The 12,846-nt window shown below is 30.0% G+C and overlaps 1 protein-coding gene across 4 annotated transcripts in view; it reads right to left on the reverse strand.

The window, feature by feature from the left end:
- Positions 1 to 12,846, reverse strand: part of LOC107455557 (uncharacterized) — a 98,748-nt gene that overhangs the window by 36,240 nt on the left and 49,662 nt on the right. For all 4 annotated transcript variants that reach the window (XM_087164138.1, XM_087164141.1, XM_087164139.1 and 1 more), the window contains exons 2-5: positions 9,008 to 9,379; positions 5,516 to 5,749; positions 2,550 to 2,810; positions 797 to 890 (exon numbers count right to left, since the gene is read on the reverse strand). In XM_087164138.1, the coding sequence (XP_087020264.1) occupies positions 797 to 890; positions 2,550 to 2,810; positions 5,516 to 5,749; positions 9,008 to 9,379 (961 nt within the window). The remainder of the gene's footprint in view (positions 1 to 796; positions 891 to 2,549; positions 2,811 to 5,515; positions 5,750 to 9,007; positions 9,380 to 12,846) is intronic.

The raw sequence follows: 12,846 nt of genomic DNA on the forward strand, positions 1-12,846 counted from the left end.
GTCAAATGAATATAAACAATGATACATAACAAATGCCAATTGTATCTGGTTTATTTATTTATTTATTGTGTGTAAGAAGTTTTATAGTTCTCCGGAATTTAAATTTAAAAAAACACGTGCAAATTATATAAAAAGATATAATAGATTTTTTTTTAATATCTAAGTTGCCTATTAATTCTGATAATTAATTTCATAGCTTCATAATTCAAACCACTCCCGGGTCTGAATGTAATAGAGACCATAACACTTAAAATCTAGCTACCTGCACACATTTTGAGAGCTGAAAATCCAATTAAAAGGCAAAATTCGTTAAAGTAAAAAGGCATATATATATAGTACATTTTTGTGTCTGATTTCTTACCTTAAAATATTGCTGCACATATTAATCTAATTTTAAATATAAAGGTAAAGTAAAAACTTGCTGATAACTTAAAAATAGCAGAAATATCAAATCGAAAAATATTCAATTATAATGCCTGTAAAACAAAATATAATTATTATAAAGATTTAGGTAACTTTAATGATCTACTGTAATTAATTCTCAGAAAATATAGAATAAAACTCTTAGTAAATTAATATATAATCAACGGGATTTATATATAACATATACACTTTATACTTATATATAACATATAAACTTTATATATACATATAAAGTTTGAATTTTTTATACATAATTAAATAGCAAAACACCACCTTGAAATTTAAGTTTCCAGCAAAAAAAGTTCCATGAGGAAACTTAAACAGTTGTAGACACTTAATAATCTCACTTTAATTGCAATGAAATCTAACTTACCTGAATATAGGTTTAAAATTCACTCTTAAGTTCTCTAAATCCTCATCGCTCTCTGAGAAATCTAACAGATTTCGTTCAAAAAATGTGAAAGCATCTGAAACAAAATAATGAATACGGAATTACTTAACACCAGGGCTTCTCCATTTTTTTCCGGCTACGGAACCCTAAATAATCATCGTTTTTCGATGGAACTCTGATTTAATAAATAAAGTTAAGGTAATTGCGAAAGTTATAACCTGTATAAACTATTTTTAAAATATTTAATTAGAGGAATGAAGATTTGTGCTAGATCTAGTCTAGTTATTAATTTGTTTTTGGTGTTTTTAATACGTGAATCAATAAAATAAACCGAACCATATCATAGTTTTTGAAGTAAATGAAGTTTTATATTATCAAGTATATGGATGATACTCACGAAATATGACAATTCACTGTCCCTTGCTCCAAGATCTAAAACTATAACACTAAAAGAACTTTTTTAAAAAAAAAATTTAATAAATTGCATTTCTGTTAGCATTTTAAAATGACTTTGCACTAGCATTGACTGTTTTGTATAGTTAAAAGATTTAATTGAACTTCATGATGTCATTTTTCTGGCATGTCAAAAACAATGTTTCCAATAATAACTAGCTTCAAAACTTCCCATAAATTTTTCAATATCTAATTTTTTTTTATCTCAACCAGTGTAAGCATTTCCAGAATATACGCAGAGTATTATTTACAAAAAACTTCGTTTAAAATAATTTTTTCTGTCAATAATTTGTTTATCCCAAGGAAATCTGTCATTTTCCTGGCTACTTTTATTTACTGGTTTATAACCAAAATAGATCGAGCCAGCAATCAGTATCTTATGTTAATAGATTGATTAGATACCCTCCTATATGAACATGTTTTGTTGCATGAATAAAGAACCAATTTTCTGGTTCAAAATCTATTTCAAAAAATTTTTCAAGATGGGTAGGTTTTTGTGTTGTCATTTTCCTGGCTTCTTGAAATCATTAATAACATAAACTACATAGATTTATCTGAGTTATTTTAAGAAATCCTGTTGTTTTCTGCAGAATGTAAACGTCTTAGGCCAAAATATTAAATTAAAGTAAAACTATATGCTATAAAATGACGAATTTGTCATTATCCTGGCTGTTATTTTCCTGGTTTATGAATTCCAGGACATTGAAGCGTTACCGAATTTTTTTTAAACTGCTAATACTGTAAGGAGGAAAAGCAAATATTAACCTAATACCAAGTTTATGTATGATTGTAATATGGTTGGATGTACTCAGTTATTTATTTATTTAATGATTGATTATTATACACAAATTTATTCTGTACATATCAGCAACAGAAAAAAATTTGATTCTTTCTACAGTGGATAAAAATAATTAATCTAAGCAATTTATGGTCCATCTAACATAAAGGCTTAAGTTGAGTTACTTACTATTAACTTAAAATGACTGTTTTTTAAACTTCTAAGCTAATATGTCATTTTTCTGGCATTCAAGATTTGATGAATTTCTATTTTATTTTCTCGAGTAAATGTCAATAAACTACACTGCTGCCTGTAAGATATTAATAAGTGTGAAGAAGTATACAAAAAAAATTTAGATTATTTTGAACACTTTAAATTTGAAGAAATTTTTTGGTCCGAATTGTCATGTTTAAAAAGAATCACCCATATATATCTCAGCTGCAGTTTTTTTGGGATCATTCATGTAACATTATTTTATGAGGGTAGAATAATTATAGAACTTACCAACACCATCGTTAGATTGGCAGACTAGAGCCCAAACAAATCCAGTCTTAGAAGAATACCATGGGCCAGCAACTTTAATTAACACAGTCCAAGAGCACGGCAGCGTAGCTATGGCTACTTGTTGCCCGTCTTCAGGAACAAATAAATGCAAGTTAGAATGGGAAATACCGACGAGGTATGTTCGATTATGCTTTTCTTGGGTGAGGAAAAGTGTGCTTATTGGTTCATCAGTCATAATAGTCTGATTCCAAATGATAGAGCCTGAAACAACATACATTAAACATTTAGTGTTTGACTAAATATTAAAAAACTGCTTAGATTGTTTTTTATTATTATTTATGTTTATGGTTGAAACAGATTATAGAGTTCAGCTCGAAGATTTATTAGAAACATCTTTTTTTATAAAAATTTTATATTATTTATCAGCATTAAAGTAAAGATACTGATAAATAATACAAGATATTGTACATTACCTCATTAACACACTTAAAGCATTTAGTGATTGACTAAATATAAAAAACTGCTTAGATTGTTTTTTTTTATTATTATTTATGTTTATGGTTGAGACAGATTATAGAGTTCAGCTCGAAGATTTATTAGAAACATCTTTCATAAACATTTTATATTATTTATCAGCATTAAAGTAAAGATACTGATAAATAATACAAGATATTGTACATTACGTCATTATACATTACCTTTTTCATACGACTTTTTATAATAATTATGGAAGCGAAGGATTGAATGTAAATTTTTGATCGCGTAGGAGGTGAAAATGATTAACTATGCCAAACTCAAAAGTTCCAACTTTTCTAATATAATATCAAATAGTATCATAAATTAGATTTACCAAAAAAAAAGGAGGGAAATAAAAAGAAAATAAAGGGAAGATCAATAGGTCGTTGAGCTATGCCTTCCTGACAGATGCGAAACTACACTTATTGAAAACAAATAGGTCTGGCGGTGATTTTATAATGTATATGTTAACCGTGAAGGTACGAAACCCGGAGAATGTTCATTCAACATTTATTTAGTTGTTTATTGTATGTGCTAGATGTCTATGTCTCTCATTTACGTAAGCAAATATCGCAGAAGAAAACCTACATTGATGCTTTTTAAAGTCAAAAACACACTTATTTTTTTTAAGTAAAGAGACTGTCTGGTATTCCTTACACTATTGCATTTTAAAGGTAAAGAGACTCTGCCTGATGGTATTCCTTAAAACTGATTTTTAAGGAAAAGAGACACTGCCTGGTATTTCCTAAACTGATGTTTTTTAAGGTTAATTGCCACTGACCCATATACATTTGCCCGGAATTGACCACGATGATTGATATCGACTCATACACCAGTGATAGTCTGAATGTGCAGGAATGTAATCTAACATTCGGACTTCCACCGATCTATTTGGTATGAGTTGACATTCACCAGTGAATGTAGAATATCTCCGATTTGGAACATTCTCAATAATATACTACGTATCATACTGGAATAAATATAGAAAATTGTATTAATAGTTTAATTTGTATTAATAGTTTAATTTGTATTGAATGCAAAAGATCTCAGTGCTCACGATTACCTTTCATGTAGATTGTCAAAATACTTATGAAAGCGAAACATTTGCACACTGTGGGTGTCAATTTATTGTTTAGGCTAGGGAGACACAAAAACAAAATCGAAATCAGTCGAATCGAATGACTAATAAAGAAACCGGGATGCAAAATAATAAAACCAGTTTGATTGCTTGTTTAATATTTGAGATGTCTATGGAAGGCATCTTTGAAAACATCAAACTGGTTTTAATGCTTTTACTACTGCCTTTCTTTGTAGTGATTCGTTAGATTTCGATAAAGTTTTTTTTCTTTTTTTCCTTAATATGTACTTTTTGACCTTCATTTTCATAAAGGATTCTAAAATTATAGAATATGGGGGGTTATAGTTGAACACCCCGCTTAGAGGGAGGAGAGCATGTTAAATGGCAATTTAATGAATCACATTTTAAGAACTTATTAACATCGGTTCTTATTAAACAAATCTGCCAAGGCTTCAAATTTTTGATGCTGTTAATGTTTAATGCTTTTCATAAAGCTTCATAACCATGAGTCGTTATTTTTAAACGCGGAATGCCCCAAATTTTTTGAAAAAAATTTTGTTATAAGTTATTTTAGATAGTTATTAATATCCCCTTCTTATCTATAAAATCCTGCATTCAATGAAGCACAATATGTTGTTAAAGTGATCGAATCATTTTAGCGAAAAAAAGACATCTCTTTTTTTTAAAACGGAATAAGTTTATTCCCTAATAGTCAAAGTTAAAAAAAAAATGAGTAATCAAGGTTTCTCAAATTACCGCGTGCGTATTATATAAATACAGTTGTTATCAAAACAAATAATGAAAAAAAAAAGACTTAAAAGATATCCGCAAAATTACTATGATGCAACTGTATAAACGTCAGGATTAACCTTTACCAATATTTTTAAACCCGTTCGTACACAAACCCTATAATAACGATTACTTCTGTCATCTCTCTGTAGCATGTAACTTCCGCTTTAAGAAAGTAACTATCTTAGAGACAATCAATGATTTGATCACTTTTTTCGCCTTTCTCATAGCACTACTCAGGCAATAATCAATAACTTACCCTGAGTTATTTTCTTCGTATATAAAGTAGGAGTCTTAAGATTATGCGATTTCTCCACTCTCCATACTTTTTCCTTCTCCGTTATTATAGTTTCGGAAAATATTGCTTTTCCCCCACGCAAGTGTATCCCTATTGATTATTAAAACGTACTGCCGTGGAGAAAAAGCAAGATTTGTCGAAACCATTCTAACAGAGAGAAAGAAAGTGTGGAGAGAGAAAATCGCATAACCTTGAGGCGCATATTCCATCTATTACAAATTATGCATTATTATTAACAATATTAACAACTTAACATGTTTTGTTCTTATTATAATTATTACTTACCATTCTCCGCATGAACAGCAGCTATAAATTCCTTTCCAGTCACAAAACAAATTTTACAGTTACTTCTCAAATTACAAAAAACTTGGGAAGGTTCTTCCGGCAAAGTATTGTTCCACATTTCTTTTCCATTCGAAACCGTCAAAGATTTCAGTTTTCCACCATCTTCGTTGACGTGTCCGAAAATGACCAATGTTGGATTACTTTGCGTATTTGTCCTCAGGTTCGTAGATAATTCTAAAAAAGATCTTAAGTTACAGTTAGAAGTAAAAATATTCATTATTGTATTACAAATTACAAGTAGATTGCATGATTTTCATGCAATATGAAAAAGTTTAAATTGGAAACTTCTTAATTGCAACAGCACTTTTTTAAAAAAAATATCATCTAATCGTTATAGAGATGTCCAAGCCAAAGGTTGAGCTATATGACTGAGTTGAATAAATCAGTTGTCATTTGCACCATTCCTATTAGACGAGTCATACTCAAAGGCCAATAGAAACATATTCCTATAGGTTGCCCTCTGTAACTGATTGATCATTGATGGATTACCTGTGGTTGGTGACGTCATCTTAGACATCACTATTCACGCTGAAAGATAAGTAATTTATTTACGTCGATCTAGAGCTGCGCAATGGACTATCAGCGATTGTCTGGCAAACATCCTTGAGGATGATCTGAACACATGCCATCACAATTTTGATCCTCTGCAGAGGGGATGGCACCCCTGCTTTGGTAGCCCTTTAACCCGAGAGAAGTCAGCACTTTACGGGAGCAGTTTAACGAGGACCTATACCGCACACTCTGAGTCCTTACGCAGACTGATCAAAGTGGTCACCCACCCGCTTACTGACAGTAGCCCGTGATTCTTGACTTCGATGTCACACTGAGAACTGTGTCTTCACGATCAGTCCCATTGTGGGACCAATTCAAGCTTAAAATATAACGATTGATTAACAAGTTCAATTTAGATGGTGTTAGTATTTTAAATTACTGTTTAAGCTTCTTCTAGAAATAGTGGATAAACAGTTAAAAGGACAACGTAAAGGTTTTTAAAACAACTACCGAGTTTCATTGAATCGATGAGTCCGAAAACTAGCCTCCACTTTCTTTCATAATTAAAAATCTTGTATTCTTAAGTGTAACCGGTTTAAAAATTTCATGTTCTCCTACCTGGTTTAGAATTTTTTTGAGCAGTGAAATTTTTATTTAGTTTGAAAATGCGTCATATTCTGGCGATGGCCTGTTCTCCAAAAGAGCCTAGAAATATATCACCAGAAGGCTGACGTTGCTTATGAAATTGTCCGCATAACCTAACAATTATTTGGTTTAGGTTTGTTATCTTGTAGAAGCTTTATATCACACAATGAGTGATTCAAAGGGTAGGTCTTTAGATGGTATATGCAAGAAAATAAAGAGAAATAAAAGTAACTATGAACTGTAAAGAAAGTAATTTTAGATAATATACTTAATTTCAAAGGCTTTTGGTTGGAGCATTATAAGAAAAACGTGTTATCAAAGTGCTTCCAAGCTAAAGCAAAAAAGGAGAACAGTGTCACATTTAGCAATTTTACTTATACAAGCACTACACCTGGTTAAGTTGAAGTATCTCCATCTATTGGAGATTTATGCAGATTAATATTTACTCTGTACAAAAAAGTACTCTAAAAAAGGTACCTTAACCAGTTAAAAGTATATTTTGGAAAAGTTGCCATAAACTACATGAAAACTGCTGACATAAGAGTTTTTAAAATATGAATAAAAAGAATTTTTGTCTTTCTATGAAGAAATTCGTAAGTGCTCCAGCACAGATAAACATAATCCAAAGGATTTTTGAAACCTACACAAATATCAATGAATATATAGTCTAAGATTTAAATAAAGTCTTTATTTCATTTCTAAATGACAAATTATCAATATTTTTGCTTGCTAAAAATAATTTATAGTATCGTTTTAAGGTTTTTTCCAGAAACTGGTCATCTCCAAATTAGAGTTATTTTTTTAATTAAAAAATTGATTTTTATAGTACAATTACAATAACATATTTTGTAATCAGCCATATTTTAAAATCAAAACTAAAAACGCTCTATAAATCAAGCTGATACTTAACTATTTAGTTTTTTGTTTCTCCTGTAAAATTAATTTTGTTGAAGATGACCGGTTTTTGAACTCGGTGATTAAATTTAAAATTAGGTTTTAGTTGAGAAAAAAAATTTTTTTTTCTCGTTAAAATATTGTCACTGTTTTTGGAAAATTGAATTAATACTATACGACAAAACCACTTCTTGCATATTGTAAAACGCTACATTTTTAATTGCTAGGCGCGTCAGTTTTTGTCATTTTATCGCTTGGCGTAAGGAACATGAAATTTTAGTGACGAATATTAATTTATCTACACATTTACAATACCAAAACATTGTGTTTTTTTTATTATTCTCAACACGAATACATTAAATATGCGTTGTAGCGACTGGTAATTTTGTTTCATGGCTCCTTAACCATTGCAATTGGCATAGTAGCGCCCATAACATTTTTGAACAGCAGGTGTTGTGAGTTCAATACTAAAACACTCTCGTGTTTATATAGCCTGGTGTAAGTTAAATCTGTCGTGGATGAAAGTTCTTTCGTTGTTTGAGGTGCGGAAGTTTGGAGAGGGGTACCAGCTCGGGCTCTATCCACGTCGTCTGACCAGGGCATTCCTATCATGGCCGTTAAAATATAGAGCTCTGAAAAAGGGACTAGATGCTTGTATAAGTTTAGGTGATCTTATGACTGACAAAGAGAGGTAAAAATATATTTCAACTGTGTAAATTTCGCCTTCTTAAAACAACCTGCCTTATTTCATAAATTAAATTTAGTGAAAAAAAGTTTTACTTTTATTTCATTATGTTATTATTTTATCTTTTTATCTATATAAAAAAATTTCGAACACTCTAAAAAGGAGAAAATATTTGGTCGCAGCTTCAGCGACAACCATAGGGCACATTACTTTCATAATGAGCTTCTGCCGGATAGAAATGCATTACAAAATGCAAGCCCGTAAAAAGGGAAAAACTAAAATATTCCCTCTTTAAATTTAAAATATGATTGAAGAAAATATTTTTTTAAAAATATATTAGTGATTGCTCTGATATTTTAAATACGATTTAGTTATTTATAAAAAATCACAATATACGAATTTAAAAATTATTTAAAGCTCATTTTGTTATGTAACAAATTTTTTTATACAGATGTTATAACGTTTAACAGACTAGCCAAAGATCTTGATATTTTTAACATGTATTTAAAAAAAAATATGCTTTTAAAAAATTATGTCTAAATGTTTAATTGTTCCTATTAATTTTTTCCCCTCATTCTGCACTATTGTAATTTTATTATTTTGACTGTTTTATCGCGTTTTATCACCAAAATAAAATAAAAGCCTAATTGTTTTCAAACAACTATTCTAATTTCATAAAATATGTTTAAAAACTGTCATTTAGCTTTAGTACTTACGTAAACTAGTTAGATTCAACGTCCATTTTTCTTCCGCCAACAGACACGGAGATAGCCTGCAAGGTATCAGCCAAGCAAATGCAACAATATACAGAATTCCACCATTGAAGGACAATATGAAGCACAGTTTCCTCAATAAGCTCATGCCTTGTCGAGTTTCCTGCTTTTTTGGTTCGTCTGAAGAATCACTGTGGTACTTCTTCTTGCACGAACTTTGATAAATATCATCTGCGCTTAGTGTTCGATCCATTGGAATGGTGCCGTGATCGACGACTTTATTTTTGGCTAGATTAATAGGAGTGGTTTCGTCTACGCTCGTTGAACGCTTCAGCAAATTATCAACAGCACCCTTCAACTCCAGTCCACGCATGGCTGTCATAAAACGAAAAACAAGAGTTATTATACAAGTCGCTGTAAAATAATGTGACCAAAACAAAAAAAAGCAACAAAAAAAATAAATAAATCAAAATCACGTAGAAGCACAAGAGATGCACCAGTGCCAGGCTCGTTTAATAAAAAGAGATTTCGGGCTCGGACTGATGAAATTTTCATATTACCACTTTTAAACAAACGATTGATTCAGTGATTAAGAATAAAAAATGCAAAAATTATGAGGCATTAAAAATTAAAGTTATCTGTGCTTTTTCGTTTTGAGGCTAACACTATTTGTCAAATGACTTCAAGATTTTAATTTTCTTTTTTAATTTTTGTTTCAGTCATTTTAAAGTTTCAGTCAATTCAGTTTTTTTTCTTCCTTTTTTTACTGGCTAGTGCTAAAAAAAAAGGTTTAAATGACTAATTTCCTTATTTAAACATCCTAGTCTAAGTGATAAGACAGCATAATTCGGGTATACCTCAATCTCTGGTGAATTTAGGCTCTAAGTAATCCTCCCAAATCAAAATTTTTGATGTTTTTCCATTGATTGACCAATATAACGTTGATGGTAAACGTTAATAATTCCATCATGAACCATTATATTTTTGATAGTAACCAACATAAGTAACCATCACCCCAATGTAGGAATTCGGACTGATTTATGCCTAGTCCAACGTAAGAATAGCAATTCGTTTTGATGGCTTATTTATGCTGAACCATCAGAAATTTCCATCATAGTTCCTTAGAAATCAAATGTTGGAATGATCATGAACCATCATCACCCCAATGTAAGAATTCAGGCTGATTTATGAAGGTTCAACATAAAAACCCAAGTATTTTTTATTGTATATTCCCGAGAACCAAAAGGAATTCCCATCATGGAAATGTATAATTGGAACCACCACGGATCATCCTGGACTGTTGGTCCATGAGAATCAAACTTCTCTTTATGGTTAACCATCATAGGATTAAAATAGCATTTTCCATCATGGAATGATGGAAGTATGTTGGCATATCAAAATGAAAGCATAATGGAAAATGTTGGACGATAGTGACCATCACATGATGTTGGACCATCAGGAATCGCACTGAAAGCAACATAAACCACAAAAATGTTTTAATGGGACCATTAAGAATTTTGACTAGTATATGTATCTCGGGCTCGGATTAAAATTCTTCAGGTTCTGACCTCCAAAAGTGAGCCAGAACTCATCTCTAAAAATCATGTAGTCGTAAAAGCTTTCCAAAGCCACATTTCTATGAAAATACGAAATGAGCAAATTGACAAGTCTTAAAATATTTAATTAAATTTTATTAATTATTCTTTTCTAGTTTTTAAAATTACTTATTTGTGGAAAACGGACGACTAAGTTGGAAGCATTATAGCAGCAGCAGAAATTGATCCAGACACATTTATGTTTTAGAAGACACGTTATTCAGAGTCACGTCGATATAATCTCCACTAGATCTGGTCTTTATCGAAGCGTCGTAAAATATTAATAATAAAACGATATTTAAAACAAGTTTTCATGATGTATCAAAAATACGATAATTATCTACAATGACAAACGTCGATATATATCGATATATTTATATCGATGTAGATGTATATCAGAAATAATATCGTGATTAACTCAATGAGTGAAACCTCATCTGTGAAGATGTTTCACAGTTCAAGAACACAAATCAATACACATTCTCTCTCGGTCTACAGATTTCTCTTAACTATACAGTCTCAATTTTGCGATTGTAGAGTTTGGCGAAACGAATCATCAAGTGGTTCGAATCAGTAGAAGCAGTTCAATTAGGTAATTAGAATTACTTGTACTTATACAAACCGATTGATTCCAATCATTTTTTTGTTCAGAATACATACCTGATAATAAGAATACAGAATAACGTAAGTTGTAATTTTCAGAAAAATAACATAAGTTATAATTTTCAGAAGAATAACATAAGTTGTAATTTTCAGAAGAATAACATAAGTTGTAATTTTCAGAAGAATAACATAAGTTGTAATTTTCAGAAGAATAACATAAGTTGTAATTTTCAGAAGAATAACATAAGTTGTAATTTTCAGAAGAATAACATAAGTTGTAATTTTCAGAAGAATAACATAAGTTGTAATTTTCAGAAGAATAACATAAGTTGTAATTTTCAGAAGAATAACATAAGTTGTAATTTTCAGAAGAATAACATAAGTTGTAATTTTCAGAAGAATAACATAAGTTGTAATTTTCAGAAGAATAACATAAGTTGTAATTTTCAGAAGAATAACATGAGTTGTAATTTTCAGAAGAATAACATGAGTTGTAATTTTCAGAAGAATAACATAAGTTGTAATTTTCAGAAGAATAACAAAAGTTGTAATTTTCAGAAGAATAACATAAGTTGTAATTTTCAGAAGAATAACATGAGTTGTAATTTTCAGAAGAATAACATGAGTTGTAATTTTCAGAAGAATAACATGAGTTGTAATTTTCAGAAGAATAACATGAGTTGTAATTTTCAGAAGAATAACATGAGTTGTAATTTTCAGAAGAATAACATAAGTTGTAATTTTCAGAAGAATAACAAAAGTTGTAATTTTCAGAAAAATAACATAAGTTATAATTTTCAGACGAATAACATAAGTTATAATTTTCAGACGAATAACATAAGTTATAATTTTCAGAAGAATAACATAAGTTATAATTTTCATGAAGAATGCGTTTATGTTTAAATAAGTAAATGTTTATGTTTAAATAAGCAAATGTATAAGTAAGTAAATGTTTCATTATGTTCTGAAAAGTTTTAGCTTATAAAAAAAACGCAAATTAATTACATTGAAAAACACAGCGATAAATTGATATCACACTATTAAAATTTCGATATTGTTCAGCAATAGTATCCACAAGTCTTAAAAAAGCTTTTCCAGATCTGATCATAAATGTATTACATGTTTTGAAAAACAGTATGAATAAAATAATATATTAGGGGGTTCGGAAAGTAATGTCATTTTTGTGCATTTGATATTTGTTTTCAAGATTTGAACTTTTGTTAAATAATATATTCACCCTCGTTAGCAACAACCTTTCAATGCCGGATCGAAAAAAATGAATTGGTTTTTAAGACTAACAAATATTTAATGCGCCGAAATGACATTACTTTTCGGTCCCCCTAATAGAACGGTATTTGCCTATGGCCATTGTATAAAACTTATAAAAAAACCTCTACCAGATCCGGATAGCGTTTGTGATCTAATTGTTGGGGAATCTTTTTCTATGTCGCCTGTCATTTTAATCAAATTATTTTGAAACACCCTGTATACATAACTAATTATTAAGATTATTGTTTGCATATTGATAATGCGAAAAAAAATCAGAATTTTAAACTTCATGGTTTATTCTAGGTTTTTCCTGAACTCACTTTTTCTATACTATAAATTTTAAATTATTAATGGAGGTAAAACAGAATTTGCCAT

Source organism: Parasteatoda tepidariorum, chromosome 5 (assembly GCF_982258835.1).
Source record: "Parasteatoda tepidariorum strain Cologne lab strain chromosome 5, Ptep-v5.0, whole genome shotgun sequence".
Taxonomy (NCBI): domain Eukaryota; kingdom Metazoa; phylum Arthropoda; class Arachnida; order Araneae; family Theridiidae; genus Parasteatoda; species Parasteatoda tepidariorum.